Source organism: Salvia hispanica, chromosome 1, assembly GCF_029641045.1.
Source record: "Salvia hispanica isolate PSC_SH4W2 chromosome 1, Shi_PSC_v1, whole genome shotgun sequence".
Lineage (NCBI taxonomy): Eukaryota > Viridiplantae > Streptophyta > Magnoliopsida > Lamiales > Lamiaceae > Salvia > Salvia hispanica.
Genome location: NC_142692.1, coordinates 65,518,668 through 65,546,465, shown reverse-complemented (window position 1 = coordinate 65,546,465; position 27,798 = coordinate 65,518,668). Strand labels below are relative to the sequence as shown.

The 27,798-nt window shown below is 37.0% G+C and overlaps 1 protein-coding gene and 2 pseudogenes across 2 annotated transcripts; 1 reads left to right on the top strand and 2 right to left on the bottom strand.

Moving 5' to 3' along the window:
- Window positions 1-212: 212 nt before the first annotated feature.
- LOC125217718 (subtilisin-like protease SBT2.5) lies at window positions 213-4,400 on the bottom strand. Its single transcript, XM_048119240.2, has 9 exons — window positions 4,241-4,400; window positions 4,020-4,167; window positions 2,952-3,349; window positions 2,779-2,874; window positions 2,637-2,706; window positions 2,042-2,324; window positions 1,623-1,951; window positions 1,272-1,539; window positions 213-955 (listed from the first exon to the last, which is right to left on the bottom strand). The coding sequence occupies exons 1-9, from the start codon at window positions 4,345-4,347 to the stop codon at window positions 261-263; spliced, it is 2,394 nt and encodes a 797-aa protein (XP_047975197.1). The 5' UTR covers window positions 4,348-4,400; the 3' UTR covers window positions 213-260.
- An 8,561-nt stretch (window positions 4,401-12,961) lies between these two features.
- Window positions 12,962-18,271, top strand: LOC125219469 (copalyl diphosphate synthase 2, chloroplastic-like; annotated as a pseudogene). Its single transcript, XR_016137814.1, has 14 exons — window positions 12,962-13,246; window positions 13,631-13,809; window positions 13,882-14,176; window positions 14,786-14,972; window positions 15,053-15,267; window positions 15,673-15,793; window positions 16,028-16,140; window positions 16,219-16,448; window positions 16,525-16,640; window positions 16,716-16,814; window positions 16,905-17,142; window positions 17,232-17,331; window positions 17,540-17,737; window positions 17,816-18,271. The product of XR_016137814.1 is annotated as a copalyl diphosphate synthase 2, chloroplastic-like (transcript).
- A 2,193-nt stretch (window positions 18,272-20,464) lies between these two features.
- On the bottom strand, window positions 20,465-25,404 carry LOC148934419 (uncharacterized; annotated as a pseudogene).
- Between the last annotated feature and the right edge of the window lie 2,394 nt (window positions 25,405-27,798).

Genomic DNA, 27,798 nt, shown 5'->3' with positions numbered 1-27,798 from the left:
ATTTCCTTCAAGGTCCACCTTAAAGGGTTTAAGGGATTGTGATTACACATGAAAGAAAAAGACATAACAATATCACGTAAAGAGAGTATTGAAACTAGCTATTATATAAGGCTCACGAGTTATTCATCCTATCAACAGTTAATTTTAGGATAAATTCTTATGAATTTCAAGTGGATGTAATATTATTTACCACTCTAGACATGATGCAAAGATAATAGACACTTTGTAGTAGTATTAAAAAGCAGAAACGGAGGGGAGAATTAAGCCTGCAAGAGGCTGCTAACAAACACAGAAATGGGAACTCTAACAACATGATGTCTACTCCCTTCCAACACCATCTCCCCAAAGGTGTATCCATTCCTCCTCTGCCTCGCCTCCATCATCATTATAATATACCTCGACGCGTTCACGCCTATCGTAAACTCACTCGGCGCAACGCTAACCTTAACCCCCAAAGGCGGCCGCACCACCACCCGATACCTCTCCTCCGCGCCTCCCACGTTCGTCACTCTCCTCGTCACCTTCCTCGTCCCCACCAGGTTCGACACCGTCACGCTCGCCGTGTTCAGGTCCGAGCACCACTCCATCCTCTCGTCCGGGGGCGGGCACCCGACCCCCACCGCCCGCTTTATGGACATGTCGTCCACTCCCGGGACCGCGCACAGGAACTCCACGTAGTGCCTGAACGAGGCGTCGAAGATCAGCCCCGGGTCGATGGCGCGGGACGGGTTGATTAGCCCTGCCCCGAGGTCGAAGGGGGTTGCCGGGTTTAGCCTGCTCGTGCACTGGGCTAGGATGGGGCTGCCGGTGCGGTCGGTGGCGTTGGCCGTTGTCATCATTGCTGAAGTGATGGCAGCCGGGCTCCACGTGCGGTGCTTGTGCTTTATCAGGGCCGCGATGCCCGCCACGTGCGGTGTCGCCATGCTTGTTCCCGATAGCATAGCGAAAGATTGACCTGCGCGACAATTTGAAGCATTGTTAGTGAAGAAATAAAAATGATAGCACAAAACATATCAATTGCTCCAATTGATATGTTTTGTGTTGCTAAGTGATTTATTTTGTGCTGCCAACTTACAAGTTAGCAAGTTCTATTTTATGATAGTTCTCAATTTAACAACTCGCTACATATAGTACTAGTAGTGTATAAGTGTTTTCCATGTTCAATTATTTGGACGTCTTATGAGAGTGGTCCAAAAACAAAATCCATGCGAACTTATTTCAAAGCGGACAATATTAAACTAATATGCAGTCTAGAGATGATAATTTGTTACCTTTGATGTATTCATCTCCTACACTAGAAGGAGTCCAAGCAGCCCATATGGAAGAACCCGGAGCCATGATGTTCGGCTTCAGAACATCGACCGTCTCCAAACGAGCATTGTTGAGGTCTGGACCCCGAGATGAATACGATGCCACCACTGCTCTCTTCCCACCATAGCTTGCCTTTCTTCCATCCAAAATCCTCGCAGTCGCTCCGAATATCACAGCCATCCCGCTAGTGCTCCTCACCGTATTCGCGTTGTAATACTCCCACAGAGCCTGCACCATAACATCAACTTATTAGGCCTTGGCTAACCTTATTCTTAAAAAGATGAAACATGATGAAGGGTATGTAAACATACCGAAGAAGATCTCATGTTGTATAGAATAATTCCTGGGATGCGGAGGGTGACGGTGGCGCCCTTGATCTGATCAGCACCGATGTCGGGATCCATGGTGAGAATGAAGCCAGCAGCCCCTATAGTTTCTACAGTAGCTGCAACTCTGGAAATGGTTGCTGCCTCAGTGTCGAAGTCGAATGTGTAGGTGCAAATAATGAGTTTGCCGCGAGCCAACGAGCGAATGAAGGCATCCTGGCTTTGGCAGCTTTCCACCAGCCCTGCTGTGATGTTCCTTCTGCAAACGTCCGCGGCCGCTGCAATCTGGAAATGCACACTACCCATAGTTGGCGCTGCACCCACAACAATTCATAAATACTCTGTTTTTACTAAGGGAATCCTGTATTTTCTTATAATAAAGTAGGAGAGAAGAAGAGAATTACGTGCTAGTCCGATTCCTGTGTAACGACGGCCGTTACCGAGGTAGAGAGAGCTGTTATACTTGCGATCAGTGATGGAGGCAGCGACGCTGGTGATCCACGGGCTAAATGAGAGGATGGAGCTGGAGGAAGGGCCGCCATTTCCGACTGCTTGGACAACGAGGACACCGGCTTTGGTTGCAAAGAGAAGCTCGAGTTCTAACATGTTGAGGAAGGCCGAGGCGCCCGAGGGAACACCGGTTGGCCCTATTGAAAGACTTAGTATATCCACTCCATCTTCCACTGCCTAGCTTCACAAAACACATTTCATTCATTCCTCTTAACTAATTTAGTTAATTCAATATTATCTTCGTCCACAAAAAAATAGTTATATTTTTTTATTTATTTTGGTTGTCCACCAAAATTAGTTTCTATATGTATTTATAGTAATATTTTTTCTCTCCCTCTCTCTCGTGGGTTACATTTTCCTCTAACAACACTTCAACCACATTTTCCTCTTCATATCTTTTTTACTTTATCAAATTTGCATTAAAAACTGTGTTATTCACTACTAAAACTATTTTTTTTAGACTGAGGCAGTATATCCTGATCGCATCACCTGATCAACAGCCGCCACAACGTCCGACATGTAGCCCCCGAAAGGAAACATAGCTTTATACACTGCAATGCTGAAGCATATATATACAATCATAGCATAAATCTTAATATTATTTGAATCAAACCAAGCCATGCTTACTTACCTAGCACCTGGTGCCATGCCACTAGCAAAGCCATAGTTGAAGTTGTTCACTTTCACAGGAATATTGTGAATTCCTGCTGCTGTGGATGCTGTATGGCTGTAATTACATTCACATAATTTAATTTAATTACTTTTGTTGTGTACTAGTAATAGTGAAGCATATTACTGACTTGCCTTCCGTGGCCATCTGGGTCGAAGGGGGAAGCAACGTCGCGCGTGGCATTGAATTCTCCGGCTGCAATGGCTGCTCTTGCAAAATATTGTGCAGCAACTATCTTGGCATTGCATGATGAGGCTGGAAACTGGCGGCCGGTGACACATTTTCCCTTGAACCTGCTGAATTTGGGAGGTGTTGACGAAGTTCCGGTGGTGAAGCTTGGATGTGAGGGGTTGATTCCGGTGTCTATTAGGCCTATCACCACCCCTTTCCCGGCGCCCGCGTATCCACCTAAGGCTGGCCAAGCGCCGCTGTTGATCTCCAACAGTTGTGGTGTGTATGTTGTTAGCTTCTGCATTTTCATATCTTCATGGATGTATCTAACTCTTTTTGCACTTCCAAGCAGATGAACAACCTGTATGTAAGATGCATCAGATCAGATACACCAAAATGTTGCATGAGAGAGTTGAACATGCAACCAGTTTGTGATGAAAAATAAACATGAACTTTGTAAGAGAAAGAAGAGAAAGTAAAGTAAAACAAAGAATAAGATGTTTTGTTTTTAGCTAAAAAGAGAAATGACTCAAGTAACTTGAGACAATTCAAAAAGGAATACGACTCAAGTAACTTGGGACGGAGGAAGTACAAGACAGTTGATAAAGATATGTCTTTGTGTTGATAATTTTAATATACAAAATAGAAAAGTTATGCGTTATGTATTGAAAATTAGTTATTGTTATAATACGACCCTAAGCCAAGTTATTTACTCCCTCCGTCCCGGATAATTCGTCTCAGTTTTTCATTTCGGTCCGTCCCACATAATTTGTCCCATTTCACTTTTACCATTTTTGGTAGTGGACCCCATATTCCACTAACTCATTCCTACTCACATTTTATTATAAAACTAATATATAAAGATAGGACCCACATTCCACTAACTTTTTCAACCCACTTTTCATTACAATTTTTAAAACCCGTGCCCGGTCAAAGTGATCCGAATTATGCGGGACGGATGTAGTAATTATTAAAATTAAACATAAAAAATTAATCAAACATACTAGTATTATATTTGTGTGTGCATATACCTCCTCATTTTTTGCATGAATGGCAAAGCCATTCAACAAATGAGTATAACTATAGAGCTTGATGTAGGAGCCTCGCTCGAGCAGGGATTCGAGGAAAATGTCGTGCTGCTGCATCATTTTCTCCTTGTAAATTCCAGCGTCGACGTCGCTTTCAAGGAAAGAAACATAGATTATTAGCAATGCCTAAACATAGAGAATAAGAAGATGAGTTAAAGATGAACCTTGGTGACATGGTGACGAGAGGGTCGTCCTCCATCAAAACCATCAACACTTTGGCATCGGCCGTGAAACAAACGATGAGGATATTGATGATGAAAATGGATATCATCGTCAACAATAGCCAAGTTAAAAATTATTTAAGAAACAAGATCAGAGATTGCAGTAGTTGAAGTGGAAAAATGAAATATGAGTAATGTAGATATATTGACTGTAGATTAGCATGAGATATGTGTTTTCAAACTACTAAAGTCCATGCATTTCACACAATGAAAACTAGAATACATTTTTGCTTCATTATCAAATCGGAATGGCAATTACACTTTTCACATACCTAGCTAAGAGAGTGCGTGTGTCACACACGATCCAACAAATAATTCTAAGAAATTTCACATTTATCTATATATATTAACATGAGGATGTGATCAAATGCAAACTCTTAATACTGTACAAATTCTAAACTATAATCTGAATTTTTAAAAAATGTCAACAGATGACAAAATAGTAGCAACAGAAAATGTCAACACAGTATCAACGGTTGATGCTGTGTTGATATTGTGTTGACACTGTGTTGACATTTTCTATTGCTACTATTTTGCCATCTGTTGATATTTTTTAAAGGTCCAGATCATAGTTTGGAGTTTGTACAAACTTACCCTTAAATTGCTAACTACAATTAAATAATAGCCCTTAGATACTTTTTAAAGATCCAGATCACACTCTTCTACCTTAATACCCTTGTTTACGTTTTTTTTTATCGTATTGACATTCCGGAGCTGATGATCTTGACCCTTGATTTGAATATCTAAGGGCTATTATTTAATTGTAGCTATCAATTAAATATTGAGTTAACAATATAATACTCCTACGTTTTAGTGCATGTCTCTATTGAATTGATATATTTTTGTAGTACTTCTTTTGAATCTAATTCTTCTTCTTTTAGCATAAAGGTAGAAGAGTGTGATCAATAAGAGTGTGATTAATTTCTAACTCAACTTTTAATTGCTAATTACAACTAATTTAAAACCATAAGATTAGTAGAAATATAGTGGTCTACAAATTGTTACGTATAATTTTGTTTTATTATTATTTAAATTGAAAAAGATAGGAAAACTACCAAAATTAGGGTTTTCGATCAAAATGTTAATATAGTGTATTAAACATATCAATACATTCATTGAATATGTCAACAAAATTTAATATTGACATTTTATATGTATTATATTGACATATTATATTTATGATAGTTATATTGACATTGAACGGTTGCCCAAAAAATACGAAAATTCAAGATTTTTTAAAAAAATTTGACTTCGAAACATATGCAAACATATGCAAGTGAGATCTCGTTAGAATCCTTATAAAAATATCTTTAATTTGATATAATTTGTGTAAAAAAATAATTTAAATTGAGATAATTATAATCATTTAAAGTTTTTTGGATATTTTTTGAAAGTTAGTTATAACTACCTTTTGGTTAATTGACATAAATACCACTAATTGATATTTTATGTGCATTGTATTGAGATGATCTTGTGTCTTGATTTCATGATCTAATGTTTATCATTTAGTTTTAGTTAGCAATTTAGGGTTGAGTTAGCAATATTTAGAGCATCAACAATGGCGGATGTCCAGATGGACGTCGGACCGGCATGCCGGATGTCCGCGCGGGACGTCCGCCGTTGGGCGTGTAGAGGCGGACGCGGACGTCGCTTGCAGACACCGCAGATCCGCAGTTTTCCGACGACGTCCGCCATTGTGGTGCCATGACGGACGTCCCGATTTTAAATTAAAAAAAAAACTCTATACATACGGCTCATTGCAAACTCTATAACGGCTCGTTGAAACTCTATATTAACGGCTTGTTGCAAACTCTATATATACGATTTTTTAAAAAACTCCAACGCATGTATTATCGTCGAAAATGAAGGCCTAAAACAAAAACATATCATACCGTCGGGATAACATATAACTTTGTTTAAATCGTTATTTTGGTTTGGGATCGTTTTTTTTCGGTGAACTATATATTTTTTAAAATTTAAATATGTATGCTTTTTTAAAAAATAAAATTGTTGCATTTTCCCCGTATTCGTGTCGAAATTTTAATTCCGTAAATTGCATATTTGTGAATTTGTGAATTTTTATTATTGTGGATGTCCGCCATTGTGCAGTGGGATGTCCTTATGACGTGGCAGTGCAGTGAGAGGTACTTATGACGTGGCAGGAGGTGTTTTTGGGAAGTCCGCCGGGACATCTGCCGGGACATCCGCAGTGCTCTTAGATGAATTTATACATACTGGACACCTTATTGTTTAAATAAAAGAGAACCGTATTTTATAAGTGGGGAAAGAGTATCATTTTATTGTTTTAATTTTAGTTAATATAGATAATTATAAGTCGTACGTGTTCTTTAATTATGACAATTAAATCGTTTAACTGTTATTAATTATTTTTACATCACTTACTACGGAACACATAAAAGTTGTGTAGAAATTGTCAACTGATATATGTACACTATCGAATTGCATACAGTGAAATTTAAATGAAATTGTACAATCATCAAAATCTATTCATTTCAATGGTTCACACACAGCCTTTAAAAAATAAAATCCGTTGGCCTAGCTTTTGTGGTCTCTACAATAATCAGTTAATTTACCACATCTAATTATTTCAGAGAACACTCAAATAGAACACTATTGCCAAATATTTTAGCTAATTTTTTAACATCAAAATAGAAAGACAAACTTTATAACGTGAAGTTAATTGGCATGCATGCTGTTGTTGAGTAATTGCATTAATGAGCCTATTATGAGCTTTGGAAAACTAATCTAGTTACATTTCTAGACCTCGTCTACAATCTTACCGTGTCACAACTCTAGCCAAATATATATATATACTCTTATTACCATTAACAACACGTAATTTTATTTTGGTAGCTAAAACGATAATTAGGTAGTTAATTGGTAGCCGGATTGCTACAGCTAGCTATCTCAGGCAAGGACTTTTGGTCTTAACTCTAATAATACTACCCTCCCTAATCATATTTAAAAACCACAAATTTTCGATGCTTGACCACATTATTTTATAAACTGTTTGCGATCAACTTCCCTCCAAAACTCAGGTAAAAGAAGAATGACCACTATGTCCCCTCTAAATTTGGGCCGAGCACCGGTTACCAGTTGTAGGTTGCAGCAACCGGCAAAAGTTCACATGCCCGAATTTTACACCGGTAACGACATATATTTCTTAGTTATTTCCTTCACATAAGTTTTTTTATTAATCGGGTTAGATTAGACCTCTGCCGACCTGACTTATAGTGCAGCACAAATTAACACATACTGATGAGTCAACTGTTTTATATTTTCGGTCAAGATATATAGTGTTAGGATCGTTGACTGCACATTAGTATGATATTGTCCACTTTGGGCCAAGCCTGCTCCACTTTTGACCAGGCTCGCCCGCATGGATTTGTTTTCGGGTTACTCCCAAAATGCCTCAAATTTGGAGTTGGACATCACTTAATTAGAGCTTACAACTTCCCTCCCTCATTCGATATGAGATGAGTTTGTAACCCAATATACATATAAATACTCTAGTTAATACAATGTTTCATGAAAGAACAAAACACATAGAGATCGATTGTCCTCGAGCCTATGCATATCCGCAACACGTGGTTGACGAATATTCACAGGTTAAGGACGTAGTTAGAAGTTTGTTAGGAAGTTATGGAACAGTTAAGAAATAAAATTCCTTTCTTGATTCCTATCTTTTTCTATTCAATGTTTAGGTTCTTTACGCCTTTACACAGGAAAGTCAACCATGTGCATTAGGTTAGAGAAGCCAACCGGCAACCGTGTCGTGGATACAACTTGTCTATACGGTCATCAATTCATTCATCAATATGTTTAGAAATAGTAGTACTACTGAAATAAATATACTGTTGAAAGTGTTTAAGATAGTAACGTTTTCTGATGATGTTTAAAGTTGAATAAATACACTAATTAAGGAGAGAGACACCTCATGGGCTATTCTAATAAGTACTCTCCCCTTCCACTTAAGACGACACGTTTTCCTTTTTAATTTGTTCCAACTAAGATGACACATTTCCTTTTTTGGTAACTTTCTCTCTCCAATTAATACACTTAACCACTTTTTCTCACTCCTATTAAAATATTCATCTTTCTTCATCTCTCTACTTTAATACCTACACCCACCTCCTCTTTCTCCAATTAAACACTTTAACCAATAACTCCTAAAATCTCGTGCCGGCTAAGCAATGTGTCATCTTAACCAGGACGGAGGGAGTACTGTATTATTGACTCAATTCAATTTTCAAAGAGTGAAATATTGGTTGAGGGTATTTTCGGACTTCAATATAACTAATTAATTATGTATGATTCCCATTTAAGGTATCTATTAAAAAGTAAAGTTTAGGCTGGAACATATTTAATTTATTATGGAATTAAATGTAGATACTATATAAAATTATCTGTTTACGAAGAATCTGCATAAGAAGAATCTGAATAAAAAATAAAAGGTCTTATATTTTATATAACTATAAGACATGGCAGGGACGGATGCACAGATAGCTAGCATGGGCAAATGCCCCGCCTCAAATTTCACCATATATATATAAAATATATATTATAAAATTAATTTGTTGTAATTTCTCACTATTTGCCCCTCTTAAAACTCTTAAATTTTATCTATGTATAATTTTGCTCCTTTTTATATAAATTCCTGGCTCCGTCCCCGAGTCATGGATTATCTAATGATCATAGGCGCGATAAAGCAATTCCACCATTTAATTTCACATGCTCTTTTCTGTTATTCTTGATTAATTTATGCTAAATAGCAACTCATTTATTATGTTCTTGTTTGTTTATGAATCCATAAAATCTAAAGGTTTGTCTTTTGTGGATTTATTTGGTTGTTTTAATTAAATGTTTGCGCACACATACTGATGAATTCATAATTGAAAACTATTGTTAATTGCTGTGGAGATTTTTTGGTTGATTAATTAAGAGTTCAATTTAGATTTGAATCGAGAATATATTTAGTTGATATTAATTTTCCGCTGAATGATTTGTATGCCTACTGCCGCCGCAGCAACATGGAGGAATGGATGAATTATGCAACTTTAAATTTTGATTTATGATTAATACAGCTGTCGCATCCTTGTGGATAGTGATTTGCATGCTTAACAAATCTTGTTTGTTGTTGAATTGGACGTCATCATCTTGTTTTGGTCAAACATATTTAATTATTTGATTTGATTTGATAATGAAGAATTACGCATGTAGAGATTTTTTGCATTGATTGAATTGATAATTCAATTCAATTGAGAATTGAATTGATACTTTTGACTAGGCTTCTTTATTTAGCCGGTTCCAGTTCTAATCGGATTGATTGATCGGTTAACTGATTTTAAATTTTCATAAATCCTAAAATCAGAACTGTTGACCGATTAACTAGTTTAAAATTTTCATAAATTCTAGAACCGGTTTCAACTTATTGACTAACCACTCGGTTCCGGTTCTCATTCCAATTAACTGAAAATTGAAGAACCGTTTAAGCATCCCTTCCTTTGACTAACTGTTTTGTTCTTTTTCAGTTCATGGTTGTACATGTGCAAAAGTGTGATTTTAGAATTGAGAATTCTTTATTATAAATATAAACAATAAGATTTTTTCTTTGGTAGATCAATTTTGTATTTGGTTTAGGAATTGATAATTGAATTCGTTACTTTGCGGTAATTTTACATCTTTAAATAGATTAGAGCACTCCCAATGGAGGTGGCGAATTCTCGGCGATAAATCGCCGATTATCGCCGAATTATCGCCGGCCATTGTGGCGAAGTCGGCGATAATTCGGCGATAATGTTACCGTTGCTTCGCCGAGTGGCGATTTATCGCCGGATTATCGCCGAGCGATCGCCGGCCACTGTGGGCGACGCTCGGCGATAATCGGCGATTTTTAAAATTTTTTTTTTTTTTTTTGGCCGAACGGCTATTTTATCCCACCCCTATAAATATTTCATCCTCTTCCTCCATTCATCACCCACAAACTTCATTCACACAAATTTTCAATCTTTTTTCTCTCCATCTTTATTAAATGAGTTCTGATTCATCGTCTCGTGCTCAGTCCGACGAGGAAATATCACATTCTTCTTCCGAAGAAGAGGTACCTCCCGCTCCCACCGGATGGGATGTAGCGGGTTTCGCCAACAACCCAATCAACAACTATATCTCCCGCTGCATACAAAGCGAGATCGCTCGAATGCAGCAGCCACCCCCCCAACGGCCAATCCGCCGGCGGCGCCGATACATCCCTCGCAACCACACTGGTGCGCACGATCGGCTGTTCGCCGATTATTTCGCGGAGGAACCACGTTATCCGGCAGATGTATTTCGTCGCCGGTTCAGAATGCGCCGCTCCCTCTTCCTGCGCATTGTTAATGCGTTGTCCGCGCGTTACCCCGAGTTCCGGCTCCAGCGAGACGCAGCAGGGAAGCCCGGACTATCGCCCCTACAGAAATGCACTGTTGCCATCCGGCAGTTGGCATATGGAGGGTCCGCCGACATGTTCGATGAGTATCTGCAATGCGGCGAGACGACTGGCAACGAGTGCCTGAAGAATTTCTGTCAGGGCGTGCGAGAGATATTTGGGGAGCACTACCTTCGCTCGCCGGACGCAGCTGACTGCCAGTTCCTACTGGATTGGCACTGGAGGACCCACGGCTTTCCGGGGATGCTCGGCAGCATCGACTGTATGCACTGGCAGTGGAAGAACTGCCCAACCGCGTGGCGAGGCCAGTTTACTACCGGCTACAAAGGTACGCATCCCACCATCATTCTTGAAGCCGTTGCCGACCAACGGCTTTGGATTTGGCATGCTTATTTTGGTATAGCCGGGTCGAACAACGACCTAAATGTTCTCAATTCCTCGCCCCTTTTCAACGAGCGGATCAACGGATTAGGCCCCTCCATCGAATTCACGGCCAATGGCAATGTGCATAACATGGGGTACTACCTGGCTGACGGCATCTATCCGCAATGGCCCGTGTTTCTGAAGACGATCAGATGCCCACTCGGAGATAGAAGAAGGTATTTTGCCCGAGCGCAAGAGTCTGCGCGCAAGGATGTGGAGAGGGCATTTGGGGTGCTCCAATCGCGATTTGCACTGGTAAAGGGTCCGACGCGCTTTTTCTACCAGGGGGATATTGCCGATATCATGTATGCGTGCATCATCATGCATAACATGATCATCGAAGATGAACACGAAGGCGTCCTCGACGTCACCAACGACCCAAGTGTTGCATCATCGAGTCACGGTGTCTCAACCGAGTCCGCCCGCCAGGGTGTACCGCACAACGAACATGAACGGTTCCAGGCGTTCATGGACATACACCAGAAGGAGGCCCATCAAGCACTACAACACGATATCATCGAAGAATTGTGGGCAAATAGAAACCGCGCCCACCGCCCTTGAATTTTTTTTTCTTTGAATTTTTTTTTTGATTTTTTATTTCCATTCGTGTACTTTTTTTTTTTTTAATTTTCTTCGTTGTAATGTGTACCCGTGTTTAATACAACGAACTTTATTACTATTTATTTGATTTATCTTTATAAATTAAATAAGCTAGCTTTATTATATATAAAAATAAAACAATTAAATTAGTGATGATGTAAAAATGAAATGTTGAGTTAGGGAGAAATAAGGGAGAAATAAGGGAGAAACCATTGTAGGGGTTGGCTAAAAACTGGGGATAAAATGTGATGCTGATGTGGCGCTGATGTGGCAGGAGTTAGGGAGAAATAAGGGAGAAATAAGGGAACTCCATTGGGAGTGCTCTTATGTACAGATATTGAGATTGACTTTTAATTAATGAGTGGAGATTTCGATTCTACTTTATCGTGATATTTTCTATTGTTGATGGATCGTGAATTAATCGATGTCTTCTAGTCGATTAATTGTGACTTAATTAACTCATAATTGTCAAGTTTCTCAAATATTATTTGGTCAATTAAATGAGAATTGAGATTTTTTTTATAGTTCAATTCAGCTTTTAAACTAAATTATTTGATGCTATCTCATGATGTTCCTTTATTTTTTTTAATTATATTCAAAATAGATTAGTTAAAGTAAGATGTTGCAAAAATTTATCTTCACTTATTTGCCGTGGATATTAAAATGTTGATGTGTGTTTTTAATGCCAGTATTAGTCGGCCTAAAAAAATTAATATTTGGCACGCGATATGTACCTGTTGTGACAAAAATGTGACAATTGTCCAATTTTTCAATTGTAATTGCAGACTAATAAATTAGAGTTGAATAAATATACTGTGGAGGGTGACACCTTGGGTTATTTCAGTAAAAATCGATATTTTGACGACTCTATACAAATTTTAAAAAGTGAAATATTGGTTGATGGCGTATAATCTCAACAATTTGATGGCTGTTAAGTTACATTTCTAACCGTGGATTAATAGATTAGAGGTTTAAGTCATTTTTAGACATAGTAAGACACCGTCATTGATATTATTTTTTAAATAGAGAACGGAAAACTCAATTTTAATTTAGTACGCATATAACCATCCCAAACAAATGAAGTGTCAAACGGTGTTTGATCAACTTCAAATTTCCAATTAACTATTCCCATTTAAAAGATATGACAACTATTTATGACAATTTTTTAAAAGATATGACAACTATCAGCATAGGCAAGAAATCAGATCTCAAGTATGTCAATAATTTATTGGTCGCCTTCCACTTAATAATGTCAATTGTATGCCGAAGTATTCCAATTTCAATAGATTCAGTAACTTAGATAGTTGAGTAGTTAACTGGTAGCCGGATTGCTACAGCTAGCTATCTCAGGCAAGGAGTCTTGTTCATAAATTGAAAAAAAAGAATGACCACTATGTCTACTCTAAATTTGAGCACAACACCGGTTACCAGCCGCAGGTTGCAGCAATCGGCAGAAGTTCACCTGCCGGAATTTTACGCCGGTAACAACATATTTTTGATTGCTCTAACCATGTTTATATTTATTTACCTCTTTCTCATCAAAGAAAAAAAAAATCTCCTAGTCAAATATTCTGTATGTGTAGCGTGATTAATGTCCACGAGACTTTTTACTGAACGAGTTGGACCAACTCTCTATTGCATAGATTTAACCTTTTACTAACAGGGTTAGACCCGCCCTCTATCGAACTGACTAAATTGAAGCATAAATATTGTTTCTGGTCCAATTATATACTGTTGGGTTAGTTAAAAGTTTTAGGCTACGCTTATTTATCATGTAACTAAATTGGAGTGGCCCGTGAAACTTATATAATGGTTCTAATTCTCTCTTTTTACATTCACATGATTGTTTTTATTTGCCGACCTAGTTTACGCATGGCTGAATAGTAGCACCAAACACGCGCGATTGAGTTGTCGAATTCGTCGCAAGCAGCTATCGAAATTAACTGAATGTCGAGGTACGTACCCGAGCAAAAACAAAAACAGTACGAGAGCCTTGATTAGTTTGGATGCGTCCCAAGTGAGTGAAGAAAACACTCCTCTTCAAGTAAGCCTGAACTGACACATCAAATTTGTCACAATTAATCTTGAACCGAAATTTTTTGGTTTGTTTGTGAAGGTGGACAATCAGATCGAGGGCTGTATCGAGCATGTCAAGAATCTGTTGATGACGTCGGGAGACGGGCGAATAAGCGTGTCGCCCTATGACACGTCGATAGTGGGCCTAATCAAGGACTTGGAAGGGCGCGAAGCCCCACAGTTCCCGTCGTGCCTTGAGTGGATAGCGCGGCACCAGAAGGCCGATGGCTCGTGGGGGGATGACTTCTTCTGCATATACGATCGGATTCTAAATACTTTAGCGTGCGTGGTGGCCTTGAAATCATGGAACCTTCACGATGACATGATCGAAAAAGGTTTGTCTACTTATTTCTATATTGTTTAATTATATATTTTCTATAAAATAAGGATAAATAGCCAAAAAAAACCACGTTAAAAAATTCTAGTAAAAAATGACCAATTAATCATATATAACTTTGACGAATTTCTGAATTGTCCCATGGATTTTTTAAATTTGAGGGAAATTGAGCATGGCAATATGAACACCGGGAACATATGGCGTCAATGCCGTGGACGTACGGCGTGGAATAAATTATTAAACGACATCGTTTCACATTAGATTTTCGTCTTTTACACAAAATAGGGATGAAACAAGACATGCAAATTAGCAATTGTTGAGAATGATTCATATTGAAGACATAAATCTGGGATAGAACGGTGTCGTTTAATACTTTATTCCACGTCATTCGTTTCTTGTATCCACATCACACATTCCTTGCATCTATGTCACGCTCAATTTTTCCTATATTCAAACCCATAGGATAATTTAGAAAATCATCAAAGTTATGATTTAATCGACCATTTTTTAAAGTTATAGAACTGATCAGAATTTTATCAAATTTTGTGATTTTTTTGTTATTTTCCTTAATATAAATATGTTATGCATCGTACTTGTCGTCGATTAGGAGTGACGTACATCAATGAAAATGTGCACAACCTCAAAGATGGGAACATTGAGCACATGACATCGGGATTTGAGATCGTGTTTCCTGCCCTTGTCCAAAGAGCCAAACACGTGGGCGTTCAAGGCCTTCCCTATGATCATCCCCTTATCAAGGAGATTGCTAGAATAAAAGAAGAAAGATTGAAAAAGTAACTAGATAATTTCTTATGAAATTGACGAGTATTGTGTAACCAATCAAAATTCAAATTTGTAACATGGCACTTGACAGGATACCCAAGGATATGATATACGAAACGCCAACAAGTTTACTATACAGTTTAGAAGGGATGGGAGATTTGGAGTGGGAAAAGATGCTAAAACTGCAGTCAGCCGATGGCTCCTTCCTCACTTCGCCCTCGTCCACCGCCTACGTCTTCATGCACACCAAAGACCAAAAATGCTTCGATTTCATCCAGAACGCCGTCAACAATTGCAACGGTGGTGGTAATTCTTATTCTCATTTTAGGTTCACGTCTTATATAAAATAGACGACGGTTATATCATAACTTTGATATTTTTCTCAATTTTCTTCAAGGGGAAAATTTCAATGTCCTGCCGTACATATATAAAAAATTAAAATGTGGTAGACTAACTATAGTAGATGACGTCGTTTTAAATTTATAAAACTAAAGATGTGGCTTTGGTTATATGCATTTTCCTTATACCACATCAGAATTAGTTTTTCCCAAATATGAGATTATGAGAAAATTGAAAAATAATGTCAAGATTATAAAGCCTAAAGTTGCAAAATTGACCAGATCTAAATCGACCAAACTTGATATATTTTCTAACAATTTATCTTTTAATTAATTAAATAGCTAATTGTGGACTAGTGCAACATATGTGTAGCGCCACATACATATCCCGTGGATATTTTTGCAAGACTTTGGGCAATCGACAGACTACAACGCCTGGGAATTTCTCGTTTCTTCCCGCAAGAAATTAAGACTTTTTTAGATCACATCAAAAGGTGTGAATGTTTATACTCTCTTAGTCCTTAAAAATGCAGTTATTGTTATTTCGTCCGTCTCACTTTCATTTTTGGAAACATTTTTCACACTTCATTAGTATTTTTGTCTCATTCTCTTTTATTTTTTCATTTTCATATTAAAATTTGTGTGGTTCCCAAAGTCTATAGTCAGTATGTGATAAAGCGGCATTGATTAACAAACATAATTAATCAGTGTTAATTTTTGGAACACAGTGTTTGGACAGAGAAGGGTATTTTCAGTGGCAGAGGTTCGCAATTTTGCGAAATTGATTGCACGTCCATGGGTGTCAGGCTTCTAAGAATGCACGGATACAATGTCGATCCAAGTATACATTTTTTCATAATAATTCAAATATTTCAAAACAAAATAATTGATAATATATGGTTTCACTTCACTTGATTAGATGTACTTGAACATTTCAAGCAGCAAGATGGTAAATTTTCATGCTACGGTGGTCAGATGATCGAGTCAGCATCTCCAATATACAATCTCTACAGAGCTGCCCAGCTGCGATTCCCCGGAGAAGAAATACTTGAGGAAGCCTCAAAATTTGCATATAACTTTTTGCAACAAAAGATAGCCAACCATCAACTTCAAGAAAAATGGGTCATATACCACCACTTCATCGATGAGGTAGGTCATTACTAATTGCAAAAATTATATAAATTCTTTTTGGTTTTCATATCAATGAATCTTCATATTCAAACAGGTGAAGCTAGGGCTGAAGATGCCATGGTACGCAACTCTACCACGTGTTGAGGCTGCGTATTATCTACAATATTATGCTGGTTCGGGCGACGTATGGATAGGCAAGGTTTTCTACAGGTTAATTAGCATCACAAATAAATATTTCTTCTCTTTTGGTGAACTGGTGATCCTATATCTAACTTATATATGCAGGATGCCGGAAATCAGCAACGACAGATACAAAGAGCTCGCGATAATGGATTTCAACAGATGCCAAGCACAACATCAGTTGGAATGGACTTACATGCTAGAGTATGCATATAGTCTCAGTTGATCATACAATAAACTAAATGGAGTAATATCTTACGTGCAATTTTTGTACATTTGTGATAACTTGTGCAGATGGTACCAAAAAAAGTAGTGTTAGTGAATTCGGGATAAGCAAACGAGACTTGCTTCGTGCTTACTTTTTGGCTGCAGCAACCATTTTCGAACCTGAAAGAACACGGGAGAGGCTTGTGTGGACCAAAACCCAAATTGTTTCTAGGATGATCACATCATTTCTTAACCATGGAACTGCACTATCTTTGGACCAAATAACTCTTGTTACACAAATCGATGGCCTCGATCAAGCAATAGGGTACACATATTCTTTACTATTCATGATGAAATTCAAGTTAAATCTCAAAACTCAACCATTTTTTTTGCTTCATGAATTATGTGACATAGTGCTAAGAAAGATCATGGACTGGCTGGAACTCTGCTGACAACCTTCCAGCAACTTCTAGATGGTTTCGACAGATATACTCGCCATCGACTGAAAAATACTGTGAGTCCAATGTTAACTGTTTTCAGTAAATTAAAACCCAAATTGTGGATTATTATTTATCTCAATCATAGTTTAATAAATTAACTTGATAGGAGATTGATTAATAGGGTTTATCAATACCTGATTATATCTGATTATATTCAATAAACCTTAAAATATGATGGAAAAAATACTCATTTTTTATTTGTTTTGTGGAATTGATGTGCAGTGGAGGCAATGGTTCATGAAACTGCAACAAGAGGAGGCAAATGGTGGGGATGAGGCGGAGCTCCAAGCAAACACAATCAACATATGCGTTGGTCTCACTGCTATCAACGGTGACGTATTGTTGCACCCTGAATACACGACTCTCTCAACCCTGACTAACAAAATATGCAAGCGCCTTAGCCTAATTAAAGATAAAAAGGTTTGTTATTATCTTTGTGTTTCCTTGCAAGAAAATAATATGTCATGTTGCGAACTATTATTGACTCAACATGTTCAGACACTGGAAGTTGTGGACGGGGGCATAAAGGACAAGGAGCTCGAACAGGATATGCAGGCGTTGGTGAAGTTGGTCCTCGAAGAAAATGGAGGCTGCATCGACAGAAACATCAAACAAACGTTTTTATCTGTTTTCAAGACTTACTACTACAGCGCCTTCCACGATGATGAGACCATCGATGTTCATATTTTTAAAGTGCTGTTTGAACCGGCTGTATGAATATTTTCAGATCCGACAGTATTGTTAAACATGGACTGAGAGGAAGAAGAATGATTTTGGAGCCACTGTAGAAGGTTTGAAGGTGTTGATTTGTTGTAAGTGTCTCCTGTTATAGGAGACTGTAATATGTAATTACCCTTACTAATACAATAAAGAATCTTAGCGTGATTACAAATGTAGATCAAACTACATAGCGCTAATTAAGTGAGAATGAAATGGAAGCAAAAAATGACTGTGATTATGCAAGTAAAAATAAAAATCAAGTTCGGATTATATTTCATTTAGCCGAGTGTGTGCAATATGTCATTTACAGATTATATTTCAATCCAAGAAGCATTGCAAGTTGGAGAGGAGTGATACTAGAGAATAACAGGGGAAGGCCACATAAGATTTGAGTTTCTTGGTGGCTTTTCCTATCAGGAGGCAGTAACAGTTAGTACTATCAAAGGCTTAGAGCTTGAGCTTGAAAGGTATTTGACAGTCTTTACAACCATCGACTTCTCCAGCAATAATTCCAGTGGAGACATGTTGGAAATCTCAGTTCACTTTATGTTCTCAACTTAACACACAATTCTTTCTCAGGTAAAATTCCAAGCTCCATTGGAAATCTGAAAGAGTTTGGATCACTGGACCTTTTCTGATAATCAGCTGACAGGGATAATACCAAAAGTGCTCACAAGTCTCAATTTCCTTTCATTTTTGAACTTATCCTACAATGACTCGTATGGAATGATCCCAAGCGGTAGCAAATTCCAAACATGTTATGCGGAAAGCTTTGCAGGGAATTCAAGACTCTGCGGATTTCCCTTGAAATGGTGCGACAAGGGGTCCGTTTCATGGGGTTGGGTAAATTCACCTGCAAGCTTGAACAAGAGAAAATACAATTGGCAATTGATAATCACTTGTTTGGGTTATGGAGTTGGATTACTATTAGTATTTCTTCCAGTTGCATTGTGCAAGAAGTGGAGAAAATACTACAGCAACCAACTCATCTTTCCCACACTCAGATTCACTAAATCAAAGTATAGTGCAACTTTTTCATGATAAAATTGTTACATCTTCTCAATTTACTTTGAGTTTCCAATTTATGTTACAGTCCTGGACTAAGAGTACGAGGACGAGGACAGGAATGAGGAAGGCGACATTGAATTCTCAGGGGCTAAGAAAGATGAGACAGAGATCCAAGTTATCTTCCTTTACTCAGTGTGCATTTATAGCTTTAACCTTTTTATTCTCTGTTCCTGAACATTGATAAGCATTATCATTATTATGTGGGTCAATTTTGTTTCGTTTGTGGATAGTTGCCGTCATTTTATTGTTTTGATCGATATTAGAGGCGCTCTCAGGTACGTGCACCATTGTTGCCGTCAAGGAGTTTCTTGCATTACCATGCAGCCTAACCGAATAATAGCAGTACACAGCTGAGCACAGTGCAGAAACATACAATGGATCTGGCTACGCTATTTAAGCAATGGTTTTGTCTCTCATTTTTCATGCAGCAGTATTACATGATCAGACACCAAAAAGGTAGAAATAGTATCACTATAAAAGGATTTGCATGTATCAGATTGCCTTGAGAGAAATAACAAAACTCAAGCCCAAATGACAATGATTATGCAATAGACCCAGAAAATGCTTTCAATAACATGTTCATTCAACAACATTACACCTAAATCTAACTCTATTCAATACACAACCAAATTATGATGATATCTTCATATAACTATAAATACAGTACAAGCAATTTACAACACTGAAGAATAAATCATCCATACTAGCTATGTTAATCAATCATAGGCAAGCATAACCAATATCATACACAGTCAAATCAAGCAACCAACTGAACAGGAATTTTTTTTTTTTCAAGAAACCACAATTCTCACCTGAAGTTCAATGTGCCTATCAATCTCAGCATCTCGTCTCTGTAAATCACAGTTAAGTGCTACATGCCTTAACTTTGCGTTAACTTTTATAAACATAATCGAATACGAAGAAGAATGGCTATTCTAGACATAGTATCATTTTGACCACTATTACCATTTAGTATTAAAATAATAGTAGTAATAAATTTGTTAAGAATTTTAGCTATTTTACAAATATTGCTCTCTTTAAAAACATGTATATTTAACTAACTCCATACAATCTCAGTAAAAGTTTATTCCAATCACAAAATAAGAGACCACACAATTAAAGTTATATAAGAATTCCAGAGTATAAATCGTTATGAATTTTGCAACTCTTTTGCTATATGCAGAAGCACAATAAAGAAGCTTTTACACCAAAATCCAAGACGAAGACAATAGAAACAATGTCTTGACAGATCCACCATCAAAGTCAGAATGTGTTAGCCCATTTTCAGTCCAGAAACTTAAGCAATTGCAGAGGCGGCTGTTTAGAAATGAATTGTACAGAAAAGTGGAGCTAGTCTTGTCATCGAACCAACAGTTGAATGAGTGCCTTGCCTGTTGCTGTTTGAGTCTTTGGACAGAGTTGCAAATCAGCATCTCTGGTTAATAAGATCTCATCACCATCTTCATCCCTGTATTTCAACTTGAAACTACCTATCTCCAAATTTAGACTCTTGGCCACTTCTTCTGTAAGCTTTGTGAATCTTAATAATGATAGAGACAACTCAAATTTTATTAAATCTTCTGTAAGCTTTGTTTGCGCCTGTATTTATTTGTGTCACATTCTCTAATGGAGGAAGGTTGACTGTTGATGGCGACACATCTTGCTCTGAATCTGCAGCACTTTCTTCTTCAAAAAGGGATAAATTTTTGTTGTGTTCTCTTCTATTTGGCCACCTAGAAATGTCGTTTTTCCTGCATGCACGCCTCCTCCTCCTCCTCCTCCTCCTCCTTCTTCTTCTTCTTCTTCTTCTTCTTCTTCTTCTTCTTCTTCTTCTTCTTCTTCTTCTTCTTCTTCTTCTTCTTCTTCTTCTGCTGCTGCTGCTGCTGCTGCTGCTGCTGCTGGCTTTATTATTGGGAATAGAAGGCTCAAGAAGGACCGAACATATTTATATGTTGCGGGACCTTGGTAGAGAAAGAACTCCATAACATAAACAAGGTAACCGGTGTGTGAACTATGCAAACAAATTGCAAAACAAGCATCACGTCGATCACCCATCTCAAAGTGTGACATGGGTTGGTCGACTATGCTAAGTTCACTTAAATATGGATAAAAACATGATTTGTTTTCGGAAACCAGTACCATTCCAATAATCCCTTTTCTGGCTTGGACATTAATCTGGTGAACTGATTCTGTAGGCATAAATTTCATAGAGTAACGAGTAGATATTACTAGCTCCATGCAACTTCTATTAGTATTAGTAGTGCTAACACATTCTCCAGTAGAGACCCAAACATTTGCCATATGGAGTTGGGGAATGTCCAAATTGATTATTCCAAGGGCATTGCGGATTTCTGTCAAAGCTCTTTTCCTGCAATTGATAGTCTGATCCAAATAGAACATATTAAGTTTAAACAGATTGAATTCATATAAAGACATATAAGCATGTTGGTTATAGAATTACACATCTGAAATTGTGTTAGAGCATACATTGACAGGTTCATTTGCTAAGAATCCTGGATGGATGTCTATGTGAGTCGAGCACAACTTTGCTGCCTGCATGGAACTGGACATCATTTTCACAACAAATTTTATATAGTGACAAGTCAAAAATGTCAACAGACAGTACCTCTAGTTGTTTTCCAATGCTTCGAAGGTCGGAATAATAAAATCCTAGGAACTCTAGTACACCCACGAGCTTACGATTTCCTATGTCTTCATCATCAAATACGGGCAGGGCCAAGTATCCACGATTACAACAAAGCATTGCAAAGTTTCTTACTGGAAATTCTTGTCTAGTGTAGTAGAAGAGGTCAGGGCTGATTTCAGGGTGTTCGAATCTGAAGACACGTCCAGGGGGTCCGAGTTCATCTTGTGTGGCTTGGTCGTCAACAAAATAGTAACTTTCCGTACATTGTTTCCTGAAAGCAGCTATACCCTTTGCAAGACAACCAACAACATAAGGTTGATCTGAAGTTTCTAGATAGCACCTATTTTTCTTCATTTTAGGCGCCCAAAATTGGACTATCCATTTATTGTGTTTCCAAGATTTTGCTGCTATTTTTTTCATTAAAACTTTCATCTTCTCCTTGATCAATGATGAGTTACTTTTCACGTGGTTTTTACAATATACGCTTTGTTTAGCTGGCAAGCTGAAAACCCACCCTTTGTTCGTACCCGCTGATGCAGGTTTTAGGCAACAAGAGTCAACCATCTTCAAGTATCTTGTTATGTTCAACTCCAGAAAGTTTTGCTTGTAAGACTTGATCAAACTGAACCGATCAATTGATTCGCATTCTATTGCATCAGGCCTTGCATATTCCTCTACAAGTTGTTTCCCAGATAAAAATATTGCACTCTTGAGATTGATCTCCAGTATCCTTAAGAGCAACTATAGGGAATGATCACCGCAAGCATCTTGTATATATTTTGGCCGAAGGAAAAATTGAATAACGTACAGGTTGGTATTGCTTTGATATGAAATTCCAAAGCAATGAGATATCCGAGCCCTCTGGGTATAGTGGGCCAACGGATTCTCAGATATAGTGAGACCACATAAATTTGAATGGCCACTGTGAAGATCTATTTGAAGCTTGTGAAATTGACAAGCTTGAAGATAGTCATGCATGTAATCATCAATATCACCCCAAGAATTGAATATCTTACTTTGAGAATTTATAAAAGATATCATCTCCATGCAGCCTAAGTTGGTGGAGATGTTTACACATTGGTTGTTACAAGGGATCCAAACTTGTGCCAGGTATAGTCGTGGGATTGTCGCCACAGCCAATTCAAGTACCTCTGTTATTTCACTTGCAGGTTGATGCTGTTTATATTGAAGGGACAAAATAAGAACTGCAGTCATGAATGAAATAGTATATTTTAAAGAAACGTTATGTTTACCATTTCTTTTGTCGGGTTGCTAATAGCAATGGAATCGTGATTTGATCTCAACCCTGCAATCTGAATATAATGATATATGCGTGTTTAGTTTCAGTAATAATCCATGAAATATTAAATTTAATCAAATATTTGATGTACATACATTAGTCTTATGATAATAACTCGTCACACTTGACCACCCAAATTATAATGTGAAATTCTAAAAATATCATCTCTAAAATTATAAAAAGGATCAATGTGAATTAAATTATACTCCCTCCGTCCCAGAGAAGTTGGCATACTTTGAAAATGACACGGGATTTTAGGAGGTTTTGTTTTGTGTGTTAAATGGAGAGATAAAATATAATTTTTATATTTATGCGAGAGAGAACTTTTTCCAAAAAGGGAAATGTGACATTTTTTGTGGGACAAACTAAAAAGGAAAGTGTGCCAACTTCTCTGGGACGGAGGGAGTAATACTTCATCCGTCCCAAACAACTTACATGGCACAAGAATTAAGTTACCTATATGTGGCTAATTCTCTGCTTTACTCTTGGCATGTTGTATTATTTGTTAAATCATGTTTTCTAGATAATTATTTCTCGCTTTATTTTTATGAAATTAATTCATTTCCATGAGTGTGATTCTAGCTTGTGTTATTTTGACTATGGCTTAACAATATAATAATTGTATATTATTTGTTGTCTCTTTTAACTCAGAAAAAAGAGCAATATATAAATTAGAAACTCTTGGGCTAGAAATATTCAGGAGATAGCTTTTGATGAATAGTATTTATGCGTGTTAGAAGTTAATATGACGTTTAATATGCTTTCGCGTGGCAAGAGATTAATGGGAAAAAGACTTTTAGTCGTATTCAACTTGGATTCAATAGAAATAGAACTTAAAATAAACATGATTCTTAATTATATAAATTAATTTAGGATTCCGTCTATTTATCGGGTAAAAGTAAGAGAAATTATATGCTACATACCTTATGTGAGTACCACTCTCGTTTGACACACGTTTAATATTGTTCGTTTCAATTTATCTATTTGGTTTACCTCTAATATATTAAAAAATGTTATTACAATTTTTAATTTCACAAAATTCATAAAAATCAAAGCTCGATTTGCTCGATTTCTCTATAATTTTAAATAAATGAATAAAATAATAAATCAAGCTTTGATTTTTATGAATTTTGTGAAATAAAAAATTGCAATAACATTTTTTAATATATTAGAATCAAACTAAATAGATAAATGGAAACGAACAACGCTAAACGTGAGTCAAACGAGAGTGGTGCTCACATAAAAAGCACAGATAAGGTATGTAGCATATTATTCCCCGTAGAAGTAAATCTAATGCATATAGAAAGAGTGGTTCTTGCTGCTTTGGTTCTTTTTTACCCTGCTTTATTTTACTTAATCTAGTTTCATCAAATTTCTTCCATAAATCTAGTTTATCTATAATATAATTAGCTTACCGGCCTCTTGGATTTAGACATTATTTTCTTGTTTTTAGGATAATTTCTTAGTTGATATAATTTGTACTCCATCAATTTTATACTCTAAAATATACAATAAGAACCCTAATTTTAGTTTTAGTCATACTCCTTTAATTGAAATTTTATCAACCTAGCCAAACACAAACGCCTCTAAGTGGTGAGTATGTATATTTAGTTGAGAAGAATAACCTGTAGTGCTCGATCCAGCAGAGATAGTAAACGATCCCTTTCATAATGAGAACAATAGCCGTGAAAGAGCTCCAGCACACCATAGTATTCATATTTATAGGAATCAAATATAGGCAGTGCCATATAAGGTTTGAAACCGCAGCGAGCAGCTTCATCCCGCATCGGAAACTCATGGGTGGAGTATAGTCTCAGATCAGGTGTGGATTCAGGTAGCTTGTTCCGGTACACCCGTCCCACGCCTCCAAGCTGCTTCTCATCATTATCTCCTCCTCCGACCACATCAACGACATACTCTTGATCTCTGCATAGCTTCCTGTACAAGCATAACCCTTTGCACAGACTGCTAACATAAAAAGGGTGGTGGGAGGAAGAAAGGTAGTGATGTCTCCCCTCCACTTTCACCACTCCCCAAAATTGTATCAGATCATGGAAGAGAAACTGGCTGTGCGATGCAAAGTGTTTGAGCAGCGCTATGATTTTGTGTTGCTCTAATAATTCCTCATACAAAACCCATCCGTTTTCCAATTTCTCATGTGACAAAGCCTCTTCTCCCAAATCTTGCTTGAAATTTGTTATTGAAGAATACGGGTCAAATGATCCCCGTCCTCCTCTTAGGAATGGAAGCTCACCTTTACGTTCCTCATATTCCTGATCCATCACACACTGAATGATTGAGAAACTTTTTTTGCTAAGTTCCTGGCCAAGGAAGGTGACTTTGGGGATTGTAAGTCTTTCGAAACATTGATAATAAATTAGAGAATACTTTCCCAAGATAATAAGTATTCTCCGTTCTAAGTTAGTTGAAGTGTTTATTCTGCAAATGAGATTGAAGAAATTAATAATTAAAAGATTAAAATAGAACTAATAAAGTACTTCCTTCGTCCCTATGTAGCAGTAGAGACGTTTCTTATCGGTACGGGATTTTAAAAAAAAATTGTTAAAAGAGTTAAGTATATGAATAATAAAGTAGAAAAGAAAAATATAAAGAGATGAAGAGAGAATAAAGTAAGAGAGAGGAAAAGTTGTTGTTTTTTGTCAAAAAAAGAAACGATGTTAAGTAAATGAATAATAAAGTAGAAAAAAGAAAAGATAGAAAGATGAAGAGAGAATAAAGTTAGAGAGGATAAAGTAAGAGAGAAGAAAAGTTGTTTTTTCTCTAAAAAAGGAAACGATATTAAGTAAATGAATAATAAAGTAGAAAAAGAAAAGATAGAGAGATGAATAGAGAATAAAGTGAAAGAAAGTAAAGTAAAAAAAAAGAAAAGTTGTTGCTTTTTGCCAAAAAAGGAAACGACTCAGCTACAGTGGGACAATCCAAAAAGGAATACGACTCAGTCACACAGGGACGGAGAGAGTATGATATATAGTAAAATAAGAAAGATTAATATTTTTGCCTAAAATATAAATGACTCAACTACTTAGGGCAATCGGAAAAGAAATACTCCCTTCGTTCCATAGTAATTGAGACGTTTCTTTTCGGCACGAAGATTAAGAAAAATTGTGTTAGGTGAGTTAAGTAAAGGGAGAATAAAGTGAAAAATGAAAAAGGTAGAGAGATGAAGAGAGAAAAAAAAGAGTAAGAGAGAGTAAAGTAGGTCTGAAAAAATGTGTAAACTTCTAATCTCTCCGTCCCCGATTAAGAGTCACACTTTGACCGAACACAAGTTTTAAGAAATGTAAAGAAAAGTTGGTTGAAAAAGTCAGTGGAATGTGATACCCATTTTTTTATATTGGTTTTATAATAAAATGTGACTGAATTGAGTTAGTGGAATGTGTTACCTACTTACTATTTATGGTAAAATGAAATGTGACTCTTAATCGGGGACGGAGGGGGTACTAAAAAGAAAAATGACTCTATTACTATGAAACGTACCAAAATGGCAAAATGACTATATTACTCCCTCCGTCCCGGCTAAGATGACACATTGCTTAGCCGGCACGAGATTTTAGGAGTTATTGGTTAAAGTGTTTAACTGGAGAGAGAAGGTGGATGTCAGTATTAAAGTAGAAAGATAAAGAAAGATGGATATTTTAATAGGAGTGAGAAAAAGTGGTTGAGTGTATTAATTGGAGAGAGAAAGTTACCAAAAAAGAAAATGTGTCATCTTAGTTAGTACAAACTAAAAAGAAAAGCGTGTCATCTTAAGCGGAATGAAGGGAGTACTATGGAACGGAGGGAGTACAACTCAACTTTCTTACTTTGGATGTAAGAGTATTTCTTATGGTATTTCAACTTGTTGTCTCAATTTTTTAGTTATATGTTGCACATCATTTTGTATAAAAATATAACTATACCTATGTCAACCTATCACGGTAATGGCAACTTGCACGTCTCATTAAATTTGACTGATCATCAATCCTATTATTTCTCATTAAAAAACTTTGCAACGTCCACAATCTGATAACTTGTTAATAGGCAAACGTCGATTTCTTTGATGAGTATTTGAATGTTGTGGAAACACTGAACCTGAATGCTTGAAATATTTTCATGAAAACGTGAAAAAAATGTGTTCAATAACGTGTTCATTCAATTACATTACGCCTAAATCTAACTCAATTCAATACTCAACTAAATTATGATCCTATCATACGACTATAAAAACAAGCAATTTACGATTTTGGTCCCAAACATATGACATTTTTACGAATTTTGTCCTAAACATTACATTTTGAATTATTCCTCCTCATATATTTAAAATCGGACCGGACCCAGTCCAAAATGAATGGCGTTACAAAAAATAAATGGTCAACGGCTGTATAGCTGATTTTGACCTTATGCATTTTAATTAAGAAATTATTCTTTAAAATAAAAAATTACTAAATACAAAGAACCCTTCTTCTCTCTTATTCAATTTCACACACGCATACATTAATTACAATCTTAATATAATCAATCACCGTCTGATACAATAAGAAAATGACGAAATTAACAGGTCATCGGAATCGTAATTCAGAGTGGAGATATCAGCGCCTATATCCTCCATTTCATCATCAAAGCTCCTCTTCCTCTTCCTCCCCAATTCCACCGGAAGCTGAACCTCGATAAGCCTCATTAGCTTAGGCCTGTTGGGATCCAATCCCACTCCACCGCTGGGGTCGAAACCCTCGAAATTGGTTGCGT

Excerpts from the sequence above, each read along its gene's own strand:
- LOC125217718 (XM_048119240.2), bottom strand. The coding sequence starts at position 4,347 with ATGATATCCATTTTCATCATCAATATCCTCATCGTTTGTTTCACGGCC. Across the intron at positions 2,875-2,951 it reads GACCCAGATGGCCACGGAAG|CCATACAGCATCCACAGCAG; the intron begins GCAAGTCAGTAA and ends ATGTAATTACAG. Across the intron at positions 1,952-2,041 it reads CACAGGAATCGGACTAGCAC|CGCCAACTATGGGTAGTGTG; the intron begins GTAATTCTCTTC and ends TTGTGGGTGCAG.